Below are 25,831 nucleotides of genomic sequence, written 5' to 3'. Positions count from 1 at the left end.
AAAAAGATTCTAGTAAATGGAAAGAGATAGCATATTCATGGATTGGAAGACTCAGTATTGTCAAAATGTCAGTGTTCCCCAAGTAGTGTAGAGGCTGAATAATCAGTCTTAATTCCAGCAGGCTTTTTAATGTAGAAATTGACAAGATGTTTCTAAACTCTATATAGAAATGCAAAGGATCTAGACTTGCCAAAACAGTTTTTTAAGAAGAATAAAAGTAGAGGATGTAAGTTATCTGACTCAAGATTTACAGTACAAAGTACAATAATAACCTGAAGAGTGTGGTAATGTCAGAAGAGAGAAAAGTGTGGTTGAAGGACAGAAATAGATCCTCACTTATTGGGCAATTGATTTTTGTCAAATGGGCAAGGTAATTCAATGAGGAAACAATAATGTTTTCAACAAATGGTGCATAACTGGAATAACTGGATTACCAATTCAATTTACCATTTAAAAAATGAACTTAGACCATTACCTCACATTATATATATAACTTCATTTAAGATAGAGCCTGGACCTAACTGTAAAAGTTAAAATTAAAAAAAAAAAACACCAAAGTTTTAGAAAGAGAACATAAGAGAGTACATTCGTGAAGTACGGATAGACAACTATTTCTTAGATTGGATTCAGAAAGCAATAGCCACAAAAGAAAAATTTACAAATTATATTTCTTCAAAATTAAATTTTTTTTTATCAAAAACACTATTAAGAAAATAAATAAGCAATCAATAGCCTGAAGGTGTGGTAAAATGTATATATAATAAAGGACTTGTATCCTGAATATGTGTGTGTATGTGTGTGTGTATACATACATATACATATAAAGAACTGTATAATGTAGTAATAGAAACAATCCACTTTTCACACATGTGGGTGGTTCCATCAGTTAAGCATCCAAGTCTTGACTTCAACCCAGGTCATGATCTCAGGGTCAGGAGATTCAGCCCTATGGCGGCTCTGCACTGGGAGTGGAGCCTGCTTAAGATTCTCTCTTTCCCAAGATATATGACAAATGACATATCAGATAAAGGGCTACTATCCAAAATCTATAAAGAACTTATCAAACACAACACCCAAAGAACAAATAATCCATTGAGAAATGGACAGAAGACATGAACAGACATTTCTGTAAAGAACACATCCAAATAGCCAACAGACACATGAAAAAGTGCTCAATATCTCTTGGCATCAGGGAAATACAAATCAAAACCACAATGAGATGCCACCTCATACCAGTCAGAATGGCTAAAATTAACAAGTCAGGAAACAACAGGTGTTGGCGAGGATGCGGAGAAAGGGGAACCCTCCTACATTGTTGCTGGGAATGCAAGTTGGTGTAGCTACCCAGGACAACAGCATGGAGGTTCCTCAAATAAGTTGAAAATAGAGCTACCCTACCACCCGGCAATTGCACTAATGGGTATTTACCGTAAGGATACAAATGTTATGATCCAAAGGGTCACCTGCATCCCAATGTTTATAGCAGCATTGTCCACAATAGCCGAAGTGTGGACAGAGCCCAGATGTTCATCGACAGATGAATGGATAAAGAAATGTGAGATATAGATGTATATAGATATAGCTATAGATACAGATATAGATATATATGGATATAGATATACACATATATACACAGTGGAATATTACTCAGCCATCAAAAAAATTTTGCCACTTGCAACAACATGGTTGGAACTAGAGGGTATTATGCTAAGCAAAATAATTCCGAGAAAGACAATTATCATATGATCTCACTCCTATGTGGAATTTAAGAACCAAGACAGAGGATAATAGGGGAAGACAGGAAAAAATAAAACAAGACAAAACCAGAGAGGGAAACAACCCATAAGAAGCTCTTAATCTCAGGAAACAAACAGGATTGCTGGAGTGGAGGGGGTGGGAGGCAAAGGGTGGTTGGGTGCAGACTTTGGGGAGGGTATGTGCTATGATAAGCACAGTGAGTTGTGTAAGACTGATGAATCACAGACCTATACCTGTATCCCAGAAGCAAATAATACATTATATGTTAATTTAAAAAAAGATTCTCTCTCTGCCTTTCCCTCTGACCCTCTGCTCACACGAATGCACATACTCTCTTTAAAAAGAAAAAAATAGGGGCACCTTGGTGGCTCAGTGGGTTAAAGCCTCTGCCTTCGGCTCAGGTCATGATCTCAGGGTCCTGGGATAGAGCCCCATATCAGGCTGTCTGCTCAGCGGGGAGCCTGCTTCCCTTCCTCTCTCTCTGCCTGCCTCTCTGCCTACTTGTGATCTGTCTGTCAAATGAATAAATAAAATCTTTAAAAAAAATAAACACACAATCCACTTTTTAAAAGATGGACAGAAACCTTAAACCAATGCTTCACAAAGGAAAATGTATGAATGGTCAGTAAGCACACGAAAAGATGGTCAACATCATTAGTCATCAGAGAAATGCAAATTAAAACCACAGTGAGCTAATGCTATACCCAGTAGAATGGCAAAAATTAAGAAGACTGACAATAGTAAATTCTGGTGAGGCTATAAGCAACTCTAATCCATTACAGTGGAAATATAAAATAGTACATCCACTTTGGAAAAAGGCTTAGCAGTTCTACTGACCTTTTGACTTAGAAATTCCACTCCTAGGAAAAATGAACCACCTATTCACTTGTATGAGAATGCTCATAGTGACTGAATTTATAATATCTCAGAATGGGAACATCCCAAACGTGGATCGATAGAAGATTGGATAGACACATTGTGTTGTATTCATACAAGGAATGAACCAGTGATACATTCAACAACATGGGATAGATCTCAAAAATATGCTGAGCAAAATCTAGACTCCAGAGGACATTTTGTGTGATTCCACTTATAGAAATTCTAGAAGAGGCAAAAATGAGGTGGAAAAAACAAAAAAATGAAAACAGTGTCTGCTCCTGGGGGAGGAATTTGACTGGGGATGGGTGGGGCGGCACTTTCTGGGATTTGGAAATGTTCTGAATTATAAGAGAAGTGTAGATTACATGCAGGTATCCATTTGTTAAATGGTACATCTGAGATTTGTGTATTTCCGTGTATGTTTATTTTTACCTCAAGAACAGGCAAAAAAATAATGAGGAGTAGGTTGAGGTAAAGATGATACAGGAATGGCAGGATATTGGTAATTGTTAGAATTGTGTGGTGGGTACACGGATGTTCTATCTCATTTACTTTTATCTATGTCTAAATTCTTTATAATAAAACTTTTAAAAAGTGTTATGAAATATAAGACGTTAACTGGATGGATGGATAATGGATTGTCCTTGTTGCTGTACTTTCCTTGGGTATTCAGTTGTCCATATTAATGGTGTAGAACTTTAAGATCATGAACTTTGGAACCACTGATTAGCTGCATGGATTTAAGAAAATTCCTGGGTTTCCCCATAGTCCAGCTAGCTCCCTTTGTGAGGCTTCAGTGAGATGAAATACACATAAAGGGCTTTGCCAAGTTCTTGCTCAATAAATGTTGGTTATTACCACTAGTGGAGGGAAAATGTGGCAGAGCTCATGTTAAAAAAATGTACTCTTATTTAGTTTGTTTTCTGTTTAATTTGAGTGGGACTGTGCCCACTGTTTAGGGAGTGGACAGGGAAGGTAGCCTAAGAAGAACTCACACAAGGGTACCTGCCCTCGTAGCGAACCCTTCCGCTTCAAGTTTAACTTGACAATCAACACCTAAACACTGTCTCCCTGAGACCATCTTCAAATCCCTAACATAAAACATGGAAAATAATAACACAGACAATCCTAAATTTTTTTTTTCTTGTTTGTTTGTTTGTTTTTTGAATTTGTGCTTATTGTTTTCTTTTAAGGGCACCGGTCTCTGGGATGCTTTGCTTAGACTAGTATTTAAATTGGCTCTGTTTTCTAACTTCAAAACAGGGAAAGAAAGCTAAGATTTTTTGGATCTAAAAATAGCAAAATAAATAATCCCCAGCTGGCTAATAAAAAAGCAAGCATGTAACTATGCTCAATCTCAGGCCTGGAGTACACATCCTTGACTTTCTTCCCTTCAGGACTGTCCCCTCCATGTTTTCACATTGTTAAAGGCTAATCCTTTTCTTTGCGGCTGCAACTCTCTCCCTCATTTACTCGGAATGCATCAGAGGCACTGGGAGGTAAGGATAAGCATTGCCCTCTTAGTTCCAGGGCTGGGAGACACTTGGGAAATAATAAGCAGCTTGTGGGGACACAGAGGGCTGCCTGGAAAGGCCTCTCCAAGACGTCTTGAGCACAGGCCCTGGTGGAGGAGAAGGGCCCAACTGGTCCATTTTTCTTGCTTTACAGAGTGTTGGTTATAGTGTTAGGTTTTTGGTGTCATTTTTCTTTAGAGAACCTAAATGGAATTTGCCAGAAAGGGCTGGCTTTGAAGACTTAATTGTGGCCATCATGTTTCCAAATCCCTTACAGAGATCTCTCTGAGTACCACAATATATTTTGTTTCAGAAAAGCAGATATAGGCACATCTGCTCAGGGCCGAAGTTCTCCACACACCCTCTACTGCGTTGCCGAGATTCCCACGCTTCCGCAGCCTTGCTGGATGGGGTGATTGCTCTCCTTCCCTTCAGACCTCCCCTGAGGACATGCTCACGTGCTCATGTCTGTTTCTGGCCCTTTCCCTCTTCTCCTGAAATGTAAGGAGCATCTTTTAAAATGGACATTGGCCTTCCCATGGGTCTTCTGTGACTTCTCGTTTTTGGAAGCTTCAGTGTGTTTTATTCCTTTATCTTGTATTTCTGTAAAACTTTTTTGTTGCTTTCTCATCTTTGTTCCTCCACTCTTCTTGATAATACTAGAATTTATGCTAATGAAAGTGATAGCTGATGCTTCACATGTGCATATTATTTTCTGGTTTCTTTAGGGTGATTTTCCGTGGTTTGTCTCCCTCACATTCTGGCTTCCCCATCTGTACTTCTGAAACAGTTGGCTTAATTTTGCTTCACTTGAGTAACTCAAACACATACTCAATTACTTCACAGGATCTGTCTTGAGTATTTCCATAAGTTTCTTTTTGAAGAAAAAAAAAATCTTTTAGGGATAAAATACTTAGGGATTAAATATTTAAACATGGTTAGGGAGTAAGTGTTTTCAAAAATATTTTTTGAGCTCCTGCTGTTTCCTCATGTTAAGATTGGGATTTTCTCACTGACCTGGATCCTTGTTTCCAACCCTCCTGCCTTCCTGCCCTTCCCCTGCACTTTTCTCCACATCCTTCGAAGGCCTGCTGCTGGGGTACCCCTAGTCAGGCAGTTCGTGGGGTTGCTCTGACCCCCAGTGCTCTGTGACTCATGAGCACTTATCACCTCCATCAGCCCCTTGGCAGTTAGTCATAAATGGCTGCGCGCATGTACCAAACTTCTTGCGCACTTGGGCTGCCTGACGTGGTTATGACTCTTCTCGTCTCTGGGCCCTGATTCAGTGCTCAGAATATTAGATTTATTAAAAAGATAATAGCTCCTTGCCTCTACTGCTCCATCTTCAGCTTCAGCAACCTACTTTGGTTTTAATCTCTCCAGACATGTTTCTTCCCTTTCTCAAAACAATTGTCAACCATGCAGCTTTACCTGCCTCACTGAGGAATACATCTGAATGAGTAGATGTCCTAGAACAAAATGAGCTGACCAGCCTCCAGTGATCTGTGACCTTGTACTTGGAGACAGAACTCAATTAATTTTGTGCCTAACAGTTATCATACACATCTCCCCTCCCCCACCCACTTTAAAAAATAGTTGCCTGACAGATTGCAAAAGATTATACCCTGGGCTTTTCTGGAACACAACTTCTTAGTGTAATTTCTTTCTTTTTTCTTTTCTTTTCTTTTTAAGTTTTTATTTAATTATTTGAGATAGAGAGGGAGAGGGAGAAGCAGACTCCCCGTTGAGCAGAGAGCCCCACACTGGGCTCAATCCTGGGACCCTGCGATCATGGCCTGAGCCGAAGGCAGAGGCTCAACCAATTGAGCCACCCAGGCACCCTCTTACTGTAATTTCCTAGAATATAAATCAAGGGCAAGGTTTATATTCAAATCTCATAGGTTTAGAAGTCATTTTTGTTTAGAGATCAACATGGTTTGATCTCAGGCGGTTTTTGGAACTAGAGGAAACATTGTTAATTCATGTTGTTTGCCTTAAAAAAAAAAAAAAAGCAAACAAAACTAGAACGCCTGCATTCCACAGATTTGCCTTAACCAGTGATGATTAAAGAAAACATCTGTCCACTTCCCTTTTTAGAGCTCTTCATAGCAGGAATTCTGGGTATGTGAAGAGGCAAGTTGACGGTATAAACCTCTCTCTAGGGCAGCAGGATCTAGACGGGGTGTCACAAGGAACTTAGTTCCAGCTTCCCGCTAAGACTAAGTAGAAGGTATTTACTCTTCATTATGTGGTTGCTTTCAACAAAATTTATGAGAAAGCAAAAAGAAGTTTCTAAACTACTGCCAGATGGCAAATACTTGGAGCGATGAAAGGCGGCTAAAAACCCAATCAAAAAAGATAACACATTTAGGACAAGACAGGCCTCTTTTGAGAATACCTGAAACTGAAACATTGTTTCCAAGGGTTGGAAACCGAAGCATTTGTAAAACTTCAAAAGACTTAGGCTGTTTTTACAAAATTATTTCTTGAGTTGGAGATTCAGAAATAAAACTCAAACCTGAGTGGCAAAGATGACCTGAAAACAGTCTCCAATTTTCTGCCTATTCTGAGCTCTCATTAGCTAAGTTTCTTTCCTGTTGAGGCTGTTTGTGAAGAGCTAACTTCCTTTTCGCCATCTTTGGTACAGATCAACTGGTACTGCCCACCCCCCACCCCCACCAACAAGCAGTGGCTTTTTAAAGTGTCCCCTTGTAGGAAAACATATTTACAGGTGTCACTTTGTCCATGATACGGTGTCTTTTCCATTCTCACTGAAGCCGCCCTGAATTAGCCTTACTGATTTTTTCAAAAAAAGCCTTCTAATAGTTTCACCTGCCTCTAATCATTCCCTACGTGGGTACTTTCTATATGAACTAGGGACATTTTCAAAACAAACAAATCAAAATAGGCTCCAGGCATTTTTGAGATTGTTCTGCTACATAGCAGTGGGTTTTTTTTGTTTGTTTGTTTTTTAAAAGATTTTATTTTTATTTATTTGACAGAGATTATAAGTAAGCAGAGAGGCAGGCAGAGAGAGGAAAGCAGGCTTCCCGCTGAGCAGAGAGCCCAATGCAGGGCTTGATCCTGGGACCCTGGGATTATGACCTGAGCCAAAGGCAGAGGCTTAACCCACTGAGCCACCCAGGCATCCCCATAGCAGTGGTTTTTATTGGCGTTGCCCCATCCTGCTGATTTCATGCTCATACATTTATGAGGCATTTTCAAATCGAAAGACTAATTTCTTGAGAATTACATCTTATTCAGAATTCATCTCTCATAAAATTCTCTCTCTCATAATTCCTAGCCTCTGTAGAAGGTGCATTCTCAAGTATAGGAATGCCTTTTATACTAATCCAGGCAGCAAAAGAAAGTATCAAGTAAGTTCCCTGGCTCCTCTGCTATGACTGGGATGGTTTAATAAGATTTGGGTTGACATCTTCACAATTGCTTGAGTAACAATGCTGTCATTTGTATACTGACCGGAGCCTTGAGCTTAAAGTTGATTTTCTGGTTGAGCTGATGGATCTGTTCTTCCCTTCTTATCCAGTCCCTCCTACTAACCATGCACATTTACAGAATAATGGTGTGGCCTGTGAGCATGAAACAGAGCAGAGCCAGCTTGACCGCAAGGGGACTGAACCCCTGACCCTGGGCTCATTAGCTCCATTCTGAAACTAGGGCAGCCAAACAGTCAGCCAATTAGTGATTCACTGGACAGTGGGGACCAGACTCATGTGTTGATCTAGTCCAGACCTAAGAAAGTATGTCAGAGGCAGAGCGGCAGCTGTCAAGAGCAGATCCCCATACCCCTTAGGCCACAGTGATTCTTAGCATCACACTGTTTCACACTGAACTTTAGAATCACCAACAAACTATCTTTTACAAATGCAGCTTTTACTCTCCAATAGAAGAGGAAAATATTTGCCACTTCCTTTTTTTTTTTAGCGTTTCAGAAATCTTGTACGTTTTTTTCAACTTTAATCAAACTGTGTTCCGCAGCTACATTTTTGGTTCAGCATTGGGTTGAGATCCATCCATGCTGTTTGTGTTGGAATTTATTCACTGCTGTTTTGATTCCATTTGATGACTGTATTATAATTCAACCTACTCTGATGGACATTTGTCTGATGGACATTTGATTATTTCATTTTTTGTTATTATAAGTAGTTCTGCTGGGCATATTCTTGTGCATGTCTCCTGGTATGCACATACAAGAGTTTCTGCAGGGTATATATATATACCTAGGAGTGGAACTTCAGGGTCGTAGGATGTCAAAGTATTTCTTAAGTGCTCAGTTCCAGTTTGTACTCACACCAACAGTAAGTATCCTGGTAGTTGGTTCCACATCCTAGTCAATACTAACTCTTGTCAGACTTCAAAACTTGTACTAATATGGTATGTGTGAAACTTCATTTTAATCTTATTTAAAATTTGTGTTTTTTCCCCATTTTCTAGAATACTTATGAAATCGAACAGCTTTTGTAGATTGATTGGCCATTCAGTTTTCCTCTTTCAAGGAGTACCCATTCCAGTGTTTCGTCTATTTTTCTTTTGGCTTGATCACTGAGCAGGTGTGCATATTTCTATTCTAGATGCTGATCCTCTGTCCATTATGTGTTGCAAATATCTTCTCCCAATTTGGCTTGCCTTTTTATGCTTTATAATATCTCTATAGTTCTCATTCTAATGTAATTAATTTGTACTTCTTGTGCCTTATTAATAACACAAAATCTTTCCTCAGTGTTACATAAATATGCTTTCTTCTGTTTTAGTTTTTCTTTTCACATTTAAGTCTGAATTTTGTGTGGAATTGATTTGGACTACTACACATATGTATGAAGCAGTGGTCCATATTCCTTTGTTTCACAAAGATAAACACCAGCATCATTCATTGGGAAGTTATCCTATTTCGTGCTGATCTGCAAAGCTGGCTTTCAGAAATCGAGTTTCCATACGTGTGCATGTCTGTTTCTGCAGTCTCTGTTTGAACTCTGGTTACCCTACTACCCCGGTGCCAACGCTACACTTTGAGTATAGTGCGATATGACTTCTTGCCATCTGGTGAGGTTCGTCCCCTCACCTTTTGGTCTTTAGGAGTGTTTTGGCTATACTTGGCCCTTTGTTCTCCTGAAATAGAAGAAATGTGTTTTCCAAATGTTCCTTCAAAGAGTTAACTGAATTTATAATTAAGCAAGGAAGTTAGAAACAAAGTTTAGGTATTCTGATCACTAAACCTGAGAGTAAATATGTTCACCTAAATTTTATTTGGTCATAAAAACTAAATTCACAAAATTTAGATGAAAATTGAGATGAGAATTTATGCTCATAAAAAGTGTTTTCTTTATTGTGCTGTATCCACAAACCATATTAATACAGGTATGTTAAACTTGTTAGTTGGTTGTGCTGTTTTTATCACAAATTTAATTAACATTGGACTTGGACCACTTCCCTGAGCAGTAATACAGATAATGCCTGGACAGTGAAGCCACATGAGATTCTAATTAGATTTCATGAAATAAAGGGTCTCAAATTATTTTAAGTGCTTATAATTTTTAGTAATATGCTGGCCCATGCACAAATATTGAAAGAGAAACTCAACTAGAAATGTATGTGTGCTGGTAACTGTTTACTAAGGCAACAGAGAATTTTAATGTACACATTCAGCCTGGGAAAATCTGTATTGTTTATTAAATAAAGCAGAGAAGGCAAGAGAGGAATCAGCACAGTGGGAAATAAGGTCACCAGATAAGGCCTTTTTTTGCTACCCTGTTTCCTGTTCTGGGTGGCTCTGCAATCCACTCTGAGAATTTCATTCCTTTTACCCAGATCGAAAATTTCCCATTTCCTGTCACTCTCTACCACCTCCCCCATTCTTGAGCTGCCAAACCAAAGCAATTCAAACAGATAAAGACACAGTTAATTTGTTGAAGAGCACAGAGCTCTCAGTAAACAACTTCTTCCTGGATAATTGTGTGAGATGACTGGACCCTTATCAGCAGATTTAGAATTGACCAACTTATCATCCAAGTCTACTGGCTCTGCCCTTGAGTAACGCCGCAGCTCCTCCTTGCCTTTTCGTAACTGCAGAGCTACAGAAATGACCTCAGTAGCTGCAAAAACAGTTTTTTTGGCGGGGTGGGGGGGGGTGCCAGGATTTTTTTGAATCAGTCTACAATTTTGGAATAAAGCAGCACACCGATGGCAGCTGCGTAGGGTTATACGTGCAGGAAAGTATCAGTATCAGTGACGGTTCTGGCCCAAAGGGTTGAATTCCAAAAGCCCTGTTCTCTTATGAATTATCAAGGTGGTGAAGATGTTGCCTTGTTCTAAGTGATTAGTCTAAAACCAGCAGCAGAGCTTGTCAAACTTAATTATGGGGGTAGAAAGAGTTATGAAAGGAATATGATAGGAATGTGTCTTAGAGGATCAAAAAAAAGTTTCACATTAAAAAACCCTAACATTTCATTGAGAAACTACTATATTTATTCAATGTAAGTGGAGGGTTGGGCCCTTTAAACCATGTCCTTTAACAGTGTGGCATTTTTTGCAGATGAATTAAGGTCAGAAACCCAGGTTGGTCTGATCCCACCACATTGCTGTTTTTTTTTTTTTTGTAGTGTGGTCGACACACAATGTTCGTTTCATGTGTGCAACATAGTCATTTGGCAGGTCTATACATTATGCCATGCTCCCCACAGGTGCAGCTGCCATCTTCACCATACAGCACGGTTCCAGCATCATTGACTGTTCCCTGTGCTGCACTCTATTCCTGTGATTCATCCCATAATGGGAAGCCTATACCCCCCACACACCGTCATCCATTTTGCCCATCTCACCACCCTCCTCCCCTCTGGCAACCATCAGTTTGTTCTCTGTGTTTATGGGTCTGTTTCTGCTTGTTTATTCATTTCCTTCAGTTTTTAGGTTCCACTTGTAAGTGAAATTGTATGGTATTTGTCTTTCTCGGTCTGTTCACATAATATTCTCTAGGTTCGTCCGTGCTGTTGCAAATGGCAAGGTGTCATCCTTTTTTATGGCTCAGTGATACTCCACTGTGTGTGTGTGTAGGTGTGTATACACATCTTCTTTCTCCATTTACTTATCGATGGATACTTGGGTTGTTTCCAGATCTTGTCTGTTGTAAATAATGCTGCAACAATTACAGGGTGCATATATCTTTTAGAATTAATGTTTTTGTTTTCTTTGGGTAAATACCCAGTAGTGAATTTACTGGACCATACAGGATTTCTATTATTCAATTTTTGAGGACCCTCCAGTTAGCTTTGCCACCAATAGTGTATGAGAGGATTCCTTTTTCTCCAAATCCTCGCCAACACTTGTTTCCTTGTCTTTTTGAGTCTAGCCATTCAGAGAGGTGTGAGATACTATTTCGTTGTGGTTTTGATTTGCAAAGACTTTTAACTTAAAAAAGGAACAAAAACTATGGTATACAGAATGCAAAAAGTATAATCTGTCACACTTGTTTTTTGGCTTGTGTAAGAGCAGAGGGTCAAGAACTGCAAGTGGCTTTTCTTCTATAAAGTTTGTATCTCTAGGGGATAGATGTGTTAACTAGATGGTAGAAATCCTTTCAGAATATATACATATATCAAATTACCATGATGTAGGCTTTATTTCTTTTGAGATCATTTACTTGAGAAAAAGTGAGCAACCACAAGCAGAAGGGGTAGAGGGAGGAGAGAGAATCTCAAGGAGACTGTGCTAAGTGTGAAGTCTGAAGTAGGGCTTGATCTCACAACCCTGAGATTACAAACTGAGCCGAAACCAAGAGTTAGATATTTAACTGTCTATGCCACCCAGGCGCCCTACACTTTAAATATCTTACAACTTTGTCAGCTATACCTTGGTAAAGCTGAAAAAGAAAATAAGTTCATGTCTTTAGGTGCCTGACCTTTGAAGTTCAAGGTTTTGTAAAAAATAATTTGTACCAAGTTAAAATTACTGATTAACTACATCAGCAGGTCTCTAACTTGCTGATATGAGAAACAGAGTTGGAAGAGAGCTTGGTTGATCTCCTGTGCCCAGTGCCTTCATGTTCACATGAAACTGAGTCACAAAACAGAAACCTGAAAATGGTTCTCTGGAGGCTTGGGCCAGTCCTTCTCATGGACTGATATTGTCTCTGTAGAGAGACCACTACCAATGGACTTCCTCAAGATTTGTGAAGGGTTTGTTTTTAACACTACTGAGTAGGGAGAAGGAAATCTGGGTTCAACTTCTGAGCTCTGCCTTGGCTATTTTATAGCTTTTAATTTTATATATATAGATATAGATATAAATATATTAATTATAGCTTTGTTTAGTTTGAACAGGTCACTTGGTCTGAGTCTAAAAAATGAGGATGGATTGATTGTATGAATCTTTAGAAGAGGTCACATATATGAAAGCACCCAGCACACCTCTCAGTGCATAGCTGGTGTGCAAAAACCATGTCTGTTTCCTCCCTATTAAACTATGCTTTGATTGTAAAAATTCTAATTTGTAATTAATTCCTTGATTTCTAAAATAGCCATGTTCAATGAACAAATATGTGTTAAGTGATCCCAGGTAGAGACCATGAGGCTCAAATCTTGTCCTCAAGGGAATAATAAATTATTTCAGACAATAACCGTTAAGGATGATTGTTCTTAAGTTCCAAAAAGACTAAATCTAGTAGCTGTTCACTGGAATAGAAATTTGGGGGCTATGAGGAAGCTTGGAAGTATTCATAAAAGAAAGAACCCTTGAGCTCTTTGTAAAATTTCTAAAACGCCAGAAAGCTGGGATTTGGGACAGGTGGGAGACTGGAAGAAAGTCTACAGAATATCATGGTGGTAGGCGAGGTGCAAACAGCATCTGGAGAATGTGGACCGCCCAGTTTGAGAAGTAAGGAGAATGCAGGCTGGCCGGACCAGAGAAGACCTCTTAGCTCCTGCCTGAGGACTTTGGCCGTTCTGTTGTAGTCAACCAGGGTCACCAGAGCTGACATAAAGCCAGTGATATGCTGGGGCTGAATTAATTACCAAAATCACCAGTACAGCAAGTGGGGCAAAACACCAAGAAATCAGCAGAGTGGCTATGAGACTCTACAGGACTTGAGTATGCCTTCATCTAAATATATTTTAGAGCTGAGGTGCCTGGATGGATCAGTTGGTTAGGTGTCTGCCCTTGGCTCAGTTCATGATCTGGGGATCCTGGAATGGAACCCCACATTGGGCTCCCTGCTCAGCAGAGTCTGCTTCTCCTTCTGCTCCTTCCCCCACTCATGCTCTCTCTCAAATACATAAAATCTTAAACATAAATAAATATGTTTTCGGGCTCTGTGTAAGTGGGTAACCTGTATTTAAAGTGAGGAAAGGGAATATATTGTTTAGTTTTTATTTATTTATTAGTGGGAAGAAGCCCTTATATTTTGGAGTGAGGTTTGTTAGGACTTGACCTTAGAGTACAAAGATAAGCCATGGAGAATGTGATCTGCTTTGTGTTCAGAGGCTGTGGCATCATGGCTGGCACAGGACAATAACCTGAATTCAGGTATCAGTGACAGCAATGACAAAAGTTTGCCTGAGGGAAAAATCAAGAAGACCTGGCTTGATTAAATGCCAGAGCTAAACGGGGAAATGTCCAGGACTGAAGTTTGGCAACAGAATGAGGATGTAATAGTACTAACAGGGAGTAAATTCATACATATGAGTTGTGTCTTTTTAGACCAGGAGTCAGTTTGCAGTTTTAAACAAATTCGGTCCAAGGCAATAGTGTCTGTTCAATGTCCTATTTCTGCTTATATTTCTAATATTTAAATATGAAAAGCGAGGGGGAGGGTGGAAAAATCGATCCTAGAGATTAAGTGTCACTCTCTGGTGATACTCTGGAATACCAGCAAGCTGTCCTTCCAACAAAAGGTACAGGCAAAATGTATCCAAAAGGCCAAAGTTCATCAGTTAATTCTATGTAAACAGTAAAGACAAGAAGTACAAAAAGAAACTTAAATAAAAGATTTTGCTTTTATTTAAAATAAAATGCATTTATACAGTCTTTAAACCATGGATTATTGGACAATACTGGTAATCCACCCCTCCTGGCACCCTTTTGGGTTGTGTGAGCTAGGAATTTTCTGACTAGCACCAATGGGGACTGTAACAGCGCGGCGGACGAGAACATGGCCAGTCCAGGCATCAGAGTTAAGGACACTGTGGCAAATCATGACTATAACGAAGTCATTCTTAATTTAGCAGGTATGAAAACTGCACATTATACTTTTAAAAGCATTTAATTAATGCAAAGATGCTACATCTAAGCCATTTGCTAGTTGTGAGTTTTTTAAAAAAACTGTACAATTTTATAAAATTTGTGTTTGTACATTAGTTACACAAAATGCATACTTCATAGACCTTTACTTCATATTGTAATGCAAAAGTTGCATATTTTAGGCAGACGTGAATATGCTGGTGAATACAGGTGTTGTAATACAATAGGGTGTAAAAATAAAATCACAAGACATACATACATGCTTATTCAAGGACAAAAATGAACCAAGCCTAACGCACTGATAGCATTTTCCTTCAAAGTCGAACAATGACATCATTATTAAGTATCAGGCATCTTTTGTAGGCCTGATTTATTTGGGGATGAGTGGGAGATGGAGCATCAAAGGCTACCAGAAGTTGGTATTTTTAAAACACAAGATCAAATTAAACATACATTAAAACACATGCATTAAACATGATAAATAGACTTCATGTAGTTTAAGCCCTGGATAGCTTTAAAGTATATGGCTTGAGTTTCTTGGTTTGGCTAGCTTAAATTAAATCAGTGATGTTTTATTCCTGACTTGTCCACTACTTTAGTTTTCAATTCCTGGCCCTAAGGAATGTGTGCCACATTCAAGTCCACATATTGTATCATGATAGCAGATTAATAGTCGTGCTTGTTAGTGCACTTATTAACTGGTCTGGTAAGGCAAAAAAGTTTTCATGATAAAATGATAAATTTCAAGCTTACTTTATTAAGCAGCATATAACAACAGCTTTCAAAGTTAAATATTGTTACGGCCATGGAGTTTCATTACACAGTAGCTCTATTCACACCCAACCACTAGTGAGTTTGTAGAACATCTCTTCATCTAAACTCTCATTTTGGTCTTTTGCACGTGTTGAGAGAAATATGTAGCCACCGATGAATTCATGAACCACTTTGCAATCTACTTCAGTACAAATGAAGGACAATCGTACTTCATCTGCAAACTCTACCGTGACCTGGAAACAAAGACCAAGAACTGTCAGTCCCAGGAAAACTCTATATGGTTGGGTACAAGCGAAGCTAATGTGCTATTAATGTCTGCCCTCTCACAAAGTACTTGCTGATCCTCAAATTTTTTAAAAAATCCTAAATCGTGCCTTCGATTCCAGAAGATTAAGTTTATTAGCCCCTCCACCACTCCTTTTTAGTTTTTCATTCTGAAAAGACTGAATGCAAGGGGTTTAAGTCATTATGTTCTCAATGGTCTCTGGTGATTCAGTTAGTGAGAAGGTCTCTCTTCAAGGCCTGGGAGAAAACCCACTTCCTGCATTTAAGTTACATTTAAGTTAATACTTGCTCAAGACATTTAACCTTTAGGTATTATGTTTGAATACAGGAACCCCCAGCCCCATATCCATGGGAAATCTCTGGAACCCCAGTGGATGCCTGAAACCATGGGTAGTACTGAACTTTGTATGTGCTCTGCTTTTTTCCCTTTACATACATACAGATGATAAGCTTTACCAATTAGAAACTGGAAGAGATTAACAATAGAATTATAACAGTATATTATAATCAAAGTTATGTGAATATGGTCTCTCTCAACATATCTTATTGTACTGTACTCACCCCTGTGATAATGGAAAATGATAAAATGCCAGCAAGACAGGATGAAGGTAAAGGACACAGCAGGCACTGTGACATAGCGTTAGGCCACTATGGACCTTCTAACAACAGGTCAGGAGGAGAATGCATCTTCTGCTTCTAGACTGTGGTTAACCACAGATAAGGAGGGACACAATGTATTTCAGAAAAATGAGATTCTACGCAGTAATAGGAACCGATACAACAAACCTGAAGATCCTAAAACACATGGCGTATCAGTAAAAGACTGTTTATTTTAAATGATATTCACTGTACTTCAAGGCTAGGGACAGCATGATATATAGTAGGAGCTGTGCCAGCTTTTACAGCCCTGAGCATCGGAGTTTGAATCCTGATTCCATTACCAAGTGTGTGGTCATGGAAATCATGGCCATCAGGTCTCTAAACGTGAGTGTCCTCATTTGTAAAGCAGGGACAATCCAACCACCCACAAGGCTGTGGTGAGATTAGAAGCACGGTACGAATATAGAAACATTTAGCCATCATGACAGGGACAGAGTAGGCATTCAATAAACAGTAGCTGCTACAGTGACAGACAGGGATGTACCAGTTCCAGAAAACCACCTTCTAAGCAGATTGTGTGCTTAGAGTTCAATAACTGGGTTAGTCACGAAATAGGAAAGTTTAAGTGGGAAATGAATAACCAACCAGGTTTTATACTGTAAGAGGTGATGGTACAAATAATCTAAGGCATTTATCTCCCTTTTTATTCTTAATTTACTGATTCTTAGCAGAAATTAGTGCTCTACACGCACTCAAAGTTAACACTGAGCTTACCATTTTTATTTCCCAGTTCACGTTCCACTGTTTCATGTTACTGAAACGCCATGTTTTAATTGCGTCTCCTGTGCTGGCATCCATCCGAATCAGTCTGTTGTATGCAATTCCAATAAGTTCTTCTTTTTTTCCTCCCTGGAACCTAGAGTATTAAAAACATAAAAAATGTTTAAAAACATGTTGGGGATAGGAGGACATGTTGCTCTGGTTTTAAGACGTGCTCTTTAACTCATGAGAGTAATATTTTCACATAAGTAAAAATAGAAATCATTTTTAATTTTTTAATGTAAAAATTACGAGTATAGAAAATACATTAAAATATTCTTTACATGTTACTGTAAAATTGCTTGAAGCATCTCAGCAGGTATTTTAAATATTTAATTGAAGTAGATTAAGTAAAAAAGCACAGATTAATATTTATACACAGGTATTTAGGAGAACCACTGACCTTGCAATAAAGTGTGTGATGCCAAATTCTGGTAAGGACTGCCAAGCTTGAATAAATCTCATCTTGGCTTCAATTAGACTCATCTGAGCTACATTTTGATGGGCCTCCAAGATTCTTGCTGTTATCTAAACATGATTAAACAATACCTTTACCATCAAACAACAGTCTTTCATGGGAGGATCAAGACAAAAAGTAAAAAATTAAACTATGTGCCCCACCCCACAATCATATGTCATAAGAGTTGGAATTGGGAAATTTCTGCAGCTACATTTGGGTATTTTAGTGAAATGATGACTCTTCAAAATAACCCTTGGTAGGGGCGCCTGGGTGGCTCAGTGGGCTCGGGTCATGATCCTAGGGTCCTGGGACTGAGCCCCGCATCAGGCTCTCTGCTCAGCGGGGAGCCTACTCCCCCACCCCCACCTGCCTCTCTGTCTACTTGTGATCTCAGTCAAATAAATAAATAAAATCTTTTAAAAAATAAATAAATAACCCTTGGTATATTTATTCTTCATTTCAGTTTCCATATATCCAGAAACAACAAGTACTATTGGGAGCACATAACTGCCGCTCTTGAGATATATTCCAAGTATACACATATATGTCACTGCTTTTTATACAAGGGCACGTTCTAATCCTATACATGAGTTTTTAAATTAGCACCAAGACACAATATCAGAATGAGCACCTGGAATATAAATTTCTAGCAATAAAGGAGTATTTATTATCACCTTTAAAGTACTTGAAACAACCATAATAATTTAATAATTTTTTCTAAAGGAATCATAGAAAAGTTAACTTTTAAATTATACTCCCACTAAGAGTGGAAGGAAATTAATCTGTAAGAGGGGACTGTGTCCAAAGCTTTAAATATTTTTCTTTTCTTTTTTTGGTTAATATGGAGAACTTACCAAATCTCTTATATAGCCTGGCTGTAGATGGCAATGCGAAGAAAGAAAAAGGAAGCAGAAAGAAAAAAAAAGGCAATCAGAAAAAATGGCAATGAAGCAAAGAAAAAGTTGCGGTAACCTGCAAACCAAAATTCCAGCCAAAAACCATGCAAAAAAAATTACTTTAGGTGGAAACCAAGCAAAGTAATGCAAGCATGAAAATGAAAACAAGGAAGCAGCGATTACTTTCCATTTAGAATACTGAGAAACACTTCATTATTTTAGACTGTTACGTGTTACTAAAATTATGATAGAAATTTGTAGGGGAAAACAAAGAGCAAATAATGTTTCCCTGCTCATTTACCAGTTCTTACTGGTTAGGGTAGGCCTAATGATTTTAGTAGCAAAATCAGAATTAATGTTCAAAAAAAACTTTAATATTTTGAGATCGAGTCCAATAATATGACCCATGCACCACTTTTCAGAAATAAGTTGAACGTATAAGGTAAGTGCAGTGACGATACTGTTTCTTTATTTACACAAGAAAAGCAAACCCTCAATTACCATCTGTTTTTTGCATCCTTTTTCCTGGAAGGGAAAATGGAGAGATGCTATACACTACACTAGGAATGGCAGCTGTAAACATTAGTCTATCTCAATTTGTATTTACATGGATAAAGCAGAGAACAACTCTTTTCTCTAAAATGTGCCAGCTTTTACAGCTTTTACAGCCCTGAGCATCGGAGTTTGAATCCTGATTCCATTACCAAGTCTTAACATGACTGTGACTCCCAAACTAGTTTGGGATATATATATATATATATATGTGTATATATATATATATATATATGTATATATTGTAAGTTTGAATAACATATGGTTTTGGGGATTTAAAGTAGATTAAATGTAACAAAATGTGTATTGATGGGCCCTGGTAGGAATGAAAGAGCCCATGGCCCACCTCTGTTCCTAGTGGACTCCTGAATGCCACTATATTAGATAGTTTAACAATTACTGAGCACTACATCCAATGACCAGTACAGCACCTGACACACAATAGCAACTATACTTCTGCCTATCAGCACTTCCTAGGTGTCAGGGCAATCTGCGGTCTCTACGTCCTGGGAACAACTCATAAATCTAGTCAGGGAAGGCAAGATTAAGAAAGAATATGCTTTTGATAAGATGTCAACATGGAGGACAAGGCTGGAAGAATCCTTAGATTCTGTTATCCTGCCAGTCAAATATTCACTGTTTCTGTCCGCAAGAGAATTTTCACTTGACAATCTAGCTGAGAAATGAGGGACAGAAAACTCTTTTTTAAAAGTGAAAACTACCATTTGAAAGGCTTCTGAGAAAACAACTCAGGACCTCTGACAACTAAACCAACATTTGGCAATCTTCGGTTAGATTTTAAGATCTTTTTTTCCTGATACCTGAAAGTGAAATGATAGCTTGCTAATGTTTGAAATTGTTCCTTGCCTTTGAAGGCAAATGAATCCACTTTTGGAAACAAGTTTTTTCCTTTAACAATTTTTAAATGAAATAACTAAGAATTAAAAAAAAATTAAATTAGTACTTGATTCACTTTCCCTTTTTAACTTACAATCTACATTCCATAAAGCTCCCCAGGGCAGCATTTCCTCCATTCCTTACCACTCCCACATCATAGGACTGTGGATAAACAGTTTCTACGTAGAGAAATTGTGTAGAGCTTACACAATCTCTGAAACTTAAAGACAAATACTTGGCAATTAAAACTTCTGAACATCTATTTCTAGCTAAGTGATTTCAGACCCATATGATAAACATTATATTTAAAGTTAAGAATTAATAAGCATTCTAGGTATTTCACTGGGCCCTTTCAGTAATGTTTCAAAATTATTCTTTAACAGAGATAAAAATGAAACTAGATAGAAATAAAATATTTATTTGAAAGGTCTTCTTCATCCCCCACCTCAGACTGAAGCCTTTGCCTTTTATGGCATGTTTGGTGTAGCAAATACTGGGGGCTATCCCAAGTGAAATTCCCCTGCAAAGAACCTTTCATGTTGTACCGAAGAACCATTTTCCTAAATAGCAATCCTTTTATGGTATTAATTTCCAGGAAAGGAATTCTAAACAGAGTGAAGAAAAGCAGTGAGTGTCAATGAAAATTTACCAAACTCTGCCACATCATGCAAAATTTTGGTTTAGGTTTTTTACTGTTAAGAAAAAAACAATGGGTGAACTGTAGACTATTTCTACCCTCATAAAGTTTATTTCCAAAGCTGGAAAAGTCAATTTCAGCAGCAGGGAGAGCTGTTAGAGATTTTGTTGGGAAATGCTGGCTGTGCTTTATACCACAATTATAAAAGAAATGAAACCCAAAGCATCCACACCATATTCAATTCCCTGAAAGAACACCTCATTCATAGGGTGATTTCCTTACGTTGTTGTGAGTAAATGCTCCCAACTATTTCATCTCATTATCTGTCCTATTAAAATGAGAAACATTTTTTTAAATGACCTATTTTCAAATGGACTAAAGGCTATCTGCAGCTTATTTTATACTCTGACCACCAGATAAGAAATTATGACTAAAAGTTTTATTTAAGAGGGGAAACTAAATTTAAAGTATGTACAAAATCATAAAACCAGGGGAAAACAGATGAAGTAAAATGAATCAAATACCTGCTTGTTCTTGTACTTTTTTAGATAGCGAGGGGATACCAAACATTCAGGATTTATATCCGTTGTGATCTGCTCTGGTATTAACTGAGGATCTGGGTTTAAATGCTGCATCTTCAGAAAGGAAAGAATATTTTGAACTTCTAAGTTATACGAACTGTCTGCCATGGTCTTGCCTTTGGAGGCTAATCTGCAGGCTGCCATCCAGTGCGCATACTGTTTTTCCTGTTGAAAAAAAATACTGAAATATGAAATGTATCACATGATGGGTCCTAGGAGTATAAAATGTAAGGATGGCTGGTCTACTCACTAAGGAATCAAAGAAAAAATTGAGGTTTATATTTTTAAATGGAAAACTTACATTGTCACAACGAAGCCAGATTTCATTCATGCCTTCTGCAACTGGAATCAGGAGTTTAATATTGAATTTCTGCCCTGAAATGTTTACATCTGGGGTAACTTCACATCCTAGAATAAAAAAAATATTCTAACGGTCAAATTTACTTTTAAGAAATCCCAAGCCAATACAGACAGCCCTCATTTTATGTTAACATGCTGAATTTTGCTGTTTTGTAATCGATTAATTGGGAAGAAATTTTTCTGCCCAATAACTCTGAGGCACAGCAAAGAGTCACATCTAATACAATTTGGGGCCTTCATAAAACTTAATTGAAAAGAGAAGGAAAGGGTCCTATTAAAAAGGGTATTACCCCAAAACACCATCCCACAAATTTGATATTGTGGGTTTCTGATTTTGTTTTTTAAAGATTTATTTGAGAGAGAGAGAGAAAGAAAGAGCCTGCACCACAACCCTGAGATCATGACCCAACCTGAAACCGAGTTGGATGCTCAACTGACTGAGCTGGGCAGGTGCCCTGATATTCTTGAAATATCATTCAGTTCCTTGAACCTTAAATTATCTGGGGTTTTTTAAGTTTTTAGATATATAGGGATATTAAAGTGTCTTTCTGTAATTCATGTTTTGATAAGAATAGGTGACTTTTTTTTTTTTTTTTTAAAGTAATCCCTCCACCCAACATGGGGCTTGAACTCATGACCCATGAGTCACATGCTCTACTGGCCAGATATCCTAAGAATAAATGACTTATGATGCCTTTAAAAAAAAAGAAAAAGAAAGAAAGAAAAGGCATTGTGTCCATGGGATTCCTATTTGAGCTGGAGTCCTATACAGGATTCTCCTCAAGGCCCTCCTATCCTCCATGGCAGGAAGAAACCTAATGGCAGGGAGAAGAGAAACAGAGGCTCTCAGGATCCAACTAAACACTCCTGGGCATGTGCCTCTTTCCAAAATTCCAGAGTGCTGAAACACTTAAATATTCACACTTATAATAACTTCAATTCAGAGGGTAAGCATCTGCACAAAAATGGTTTCTTTAAAACTACAGTTTCTTCATAGATTTGACTCAATTCACAAGTTAACTTTACGTGCAGTACTTTAGAAGCACATCTACTACAGAAGGTAATCTACACTTACATACTGGGGAAGTCAGTATGAAAATAACTGGTATTCAGAATTTCACTCCCCTGGTAAGTTTTCAGCAACACACAGATATGGGCTACAAAAAGCCACATTATCAACTCAGTTAAGCATTAGCTCGTAGCTTCACAGTAGAGAACACAGTTGGACTGAACATGGCGGGAGAACGGCTGTCATAAACAAGCAGTAACCAGAGTAATGCAGTGCAGTGCAGCTCTGCCATCTGATTTAGGCTTCACACCTTTCTCTGTCACTTCATAATTACTGCCAATTTATTTAACATCTCCCCCCAAAATTTCCTGACCATAAACTCTACCTCACTGGAATGCTGTAAGGACAAATAAGATAATGTACCATGTCAGGCTCTTTAAAGGGTATTCCAATTGTCACCCTCAATAGGTCTTAAGACCATCAAGTAGGCTTGTAAACTGTTAGGGTCTGTGGTTGTTTTGCTCTTTGTACTGGAGCAACTTCTCTGCACAGAGAGTATAAGGACAAGATAATAAATGTCTATATATCCACCATATAATAAGGACAGATGTTAAAATTGAAGTATTATATTAAAAGAAAAAGAACATTTTAGATAAATGAGAGGTCCTCTTCTCTCTAGAAGCAACTCCTATCATGAATTCGGTAGACTTTCTCCCCTTTGCTTTCTTTAAAAAATATTAGCTACAAACATGGGGGCTTAAGTGGGTAGGAGAAGAATAAATGAAACAAGATGGGATTGGGAGGGAGACAAACCATAAGTGACTCACAAAACAAACTCACAAAACAAACTGAGGGTTGCTGGGGGGAGGGGGTTTGGGAGAAGGGGGTGGGATTATGGACATTGGGGAGGGTATGTGCTTTGGTGAGTGCTGTGAAGTGTGTAAACCTGGTGATTCACAGACCTGTACCCCTGGGGATAAAAATATATGTTTATAAAAAATAAAAAATTATATTAAAAAAAAATATATTAGCTACAGGGGCGCCTGGGTGGCTCAGTTGGTTAAGCAGCTGCCTTTGGCTTAGGTCATGATCTCAGGGTCCTGGATGGAGTCCAGAGTCCTGGATCAGGCTCCCTCCTCAGCGGGGAGCCTGCTTCTCCTTCTCAGCCTGTACTCTCTCACTCTCTGTTAAATAAATAAATAAAATCTTTAAAAAAAAAAATTAGCTACAGCATTTAACTCTTTCTGTGCAAGGGTTACAAACTATCAGGAAGTTGTGTGGCAATGCATTTAATCTGCAAAGTTAAAATGAGATGTTTGAAGATATAGATCTTTTATGGACTTCATTAATCATTCAAATGGATTTAATGTGTACAATCCATAATAATTAGGTCTCTTTAAAAAAAAAAAAAAATACTGGGGCACCTGACTGACTCAACTGCAGGAATGTGTGACTCTTGATCTCAGGGTAATGAGTTTGAGCTCAATGTTGGGTGAGAAGATTGTTTAAATAAATAAACTTAAAAAAAAAAAAAAAAAGTAAAGTAAAACCAAAAAAACCCTAAAAAGCTCAGAGAGGCAAAGTGAGTGGGTAACTCAGGTGCTAGTGTAGGTGGCAGAGGCACTTGCGAGTCCACATCTCAGGCCATATTCACTCCATGCCACCTGGGCTGCCTACTTCAATGGCAATATGCCATACTTCACTGTAACCCAATTACACTTCCTTTGAAATGTTCAATGTAAACAGCCCATTCTAATCACAACCTTCAGTCCTCTCTTCAAACCATCTGAGGGACCCTTTTTGCAGCCCCACAACTTTCTCCCCATCAGCAATATGTTCTCACCTCTTTCTTTTCCTGAGTTCAGCCTGCACACCATTAACCAGGTATCAACCTCCAATTCCCTAGATTAACTGTCTTTCCACTATACTCATTTACCAAAACCTTAACCAGGGATCAATCCAATCATCTATCTTTTACTTGCCTATATTAGGCTGCTGAGCACTCAAAAGGAGGAGAGGGAAGAAAAAAAAAAATATCACAAAACCAAGCAGATAGATCTCACTAGAAATTCACGGATTCCCAACTTCAACTGAGCCCATGACACTTGCAGTCTCTCTGTGTTTTCAGACATTCTCAACAACGTTTATTTCAATCTTCTCGGGCTTCTGATGCCATCCCCTCTCAGTGGACAACTTCATCTCTTTTTTCCAAAAAAGCCATGAGTCACAGAGCTTCCTGCTACCATAACTGATAAAGCTAGCTCCCCTCGACTTCTACAGTGGGAGAGGGATCTCTCCTCTTAAGGCTCTCCTATCCAGGCGAGCTGAGTTTTCTGCCATCCCAGGAGCCTTGCTCCATTAAAAAGATCTTCCTCTCCTGGATACTAGATTTCTTTCTTCCTTTCTATTTCTATTGTGATGTTTCCATCAGCATTTAACTTCCTTGAGTTTCTTCCATCTTAAACCACAAAGTGCCTTTCTCCTCCACCTTATAGCTCTCTCTGCTATTACTGCCCTCTTTCCTCCTTCCTTGTCACAGTAAGGTTAACAAAAAGCTATCTTTGTTTCCTATTTACTTCTCAGTGACGGTACTTTGGCTCCCATATTCAAAAGGCCACTGGTATCTGCTGAATCTGTTCTTCATCAAGGCCACTAAACACCTCCAATGGGGCTAAATGCTATGGAGGCTTAACACTCTTTATTTTTCTATGGTACCTGACGCTGTTGACTACTGTCTTTTTAGAAACAACTTTTACCTTGGCTCCCACCATACCTCACTTCCATGGTCTTCATAAGCATTTGCTGTTTCCCTTGCAAGCTCCTCTTCCTCTCATCTGCCCTGTACCTCAAACATGGGTGTCCTACAGGGTTCTATTCTTAGCCTTTTCATATTACAGACAACTGTTCTTAGGCTGCATTTACTATTAATCCTGAAACAGCTACCATCATTATCAGCAGTGTGGATCTCCCATGATCCAATGGCCTATAGAGTATCTTCCACAGAAATCCCACAGGTACCTCACCTTTAAAATAATCCAAAATTAAACTCATCATCTTTCTCCCTAAACTCAGCTCTTCTACATTCTCAACCCTATTCACCCAACTGCACAAGCCAGGAATAAGTCCCTCCCCATTAGCCTCTCCCAAGTCAATCACCCAGGCTGCTGACTGTGCTTCCTCAGGGCCCTCTGAATAGGTACCCTTTTCCCTACCTATATTGACCTCCTTAATCTGGATCACAGTTTAGAGTAATCTAAATTACTCCTCTATACCATAGCCAATATAAATAGGATGGATCCTGTCATTTTCATGTTAATAATCTTAGTGGCACTTCATTGATGCCAGTGGAAAAAACAATCTCCTTATTATTTTTATCCTCTTACTTCCTGCCAATTTCTTCTGCTATTATCATTCATCTTAGTAAGAATCAGATTCAACACCCACTACAGAAGTATTCATCCTCCCCCTTGAACTCTACATTCCAGCAGCACAAACTCCGTTTGCTCATGATTTTCTTCAGGCTTTTCTCCACAACAGTCTCTGCCTGGACTCACCTTCCTTC

General features: G+C 38.5%; 1 protein-coding gene across 6 annotated transcripts in view; it reads right to left on the bottom strand.

Annotated features, from left to right (window-relative positions):
• Positions 1 to 14,136: 14,136 nt before the first annotated feature.
• The window catches only part of FERMT2 (FERM domain containing kindlin 2), a 90,927-nt gene continuing 79,232 nt past the window's right edge, over positions 14,137 to 25,831 (bottom strand). For 2 of the 6 annotated variants that reach the window (XM_082735147.1, XM_082735149.1), the window contains 7 exons: positions 21,202 to 21,308; positions 20,844 to 21,065; positions 18,735 to 18,758; positions 18,192 to 18,212; positions 17,281 to 17,405; positions 16,833 to 16,974; positions 14,137 to 15,406 (listed from right to left, as the gene is read on the bottom strand). In XM_082735147.1, coding sequence (XP_082591273.1) covers positions 15,233 to 15,406; positions 16,833 to 16,974; positions 17,281 to 17,405; positions 18,192 to 18,212; positions 18,735 to 18,758; positions 20,844 to 21,065; positions 21,202 to 21,308 — 815 coding nt within the window. In that variant the 3' untranslated portion in view covers positions 14,137 to 15,232. The remainder of the gene's footprint in view (positions 15,407 to 16,832; positions 16,975 to 17,280; positions 17,406 to 18,191; positions 18,213 to 18,734; positions 18,759 to 20,843; positions 21,066 to 21,201; positions 21,309 to 25,831) is intronic. The other 4 variants (XM_082735148.1, XM_082735151.1, XM_082735152.1 and 1 more) reach the window with 2 other exon arrangements.

The sequence above is a fragment of the Mustela nivalis genome, assembly GCF_964662115.1.
Source record: "Mustela nivalis genome assembly, chromosome: 6".
Classification (NCBI taxonomy): domain Eukaryota; kingdom Metazoa; phylum Chordata; class Mammalia; order Carnivora; family Mustelidae; genus Mustela; species Mustela nivalis.
The sequence above is the reverse complement of the archived record's forward strand: the minus strand, read 5'-3'. Positions and strand labels throughout refer to the sequence as shown.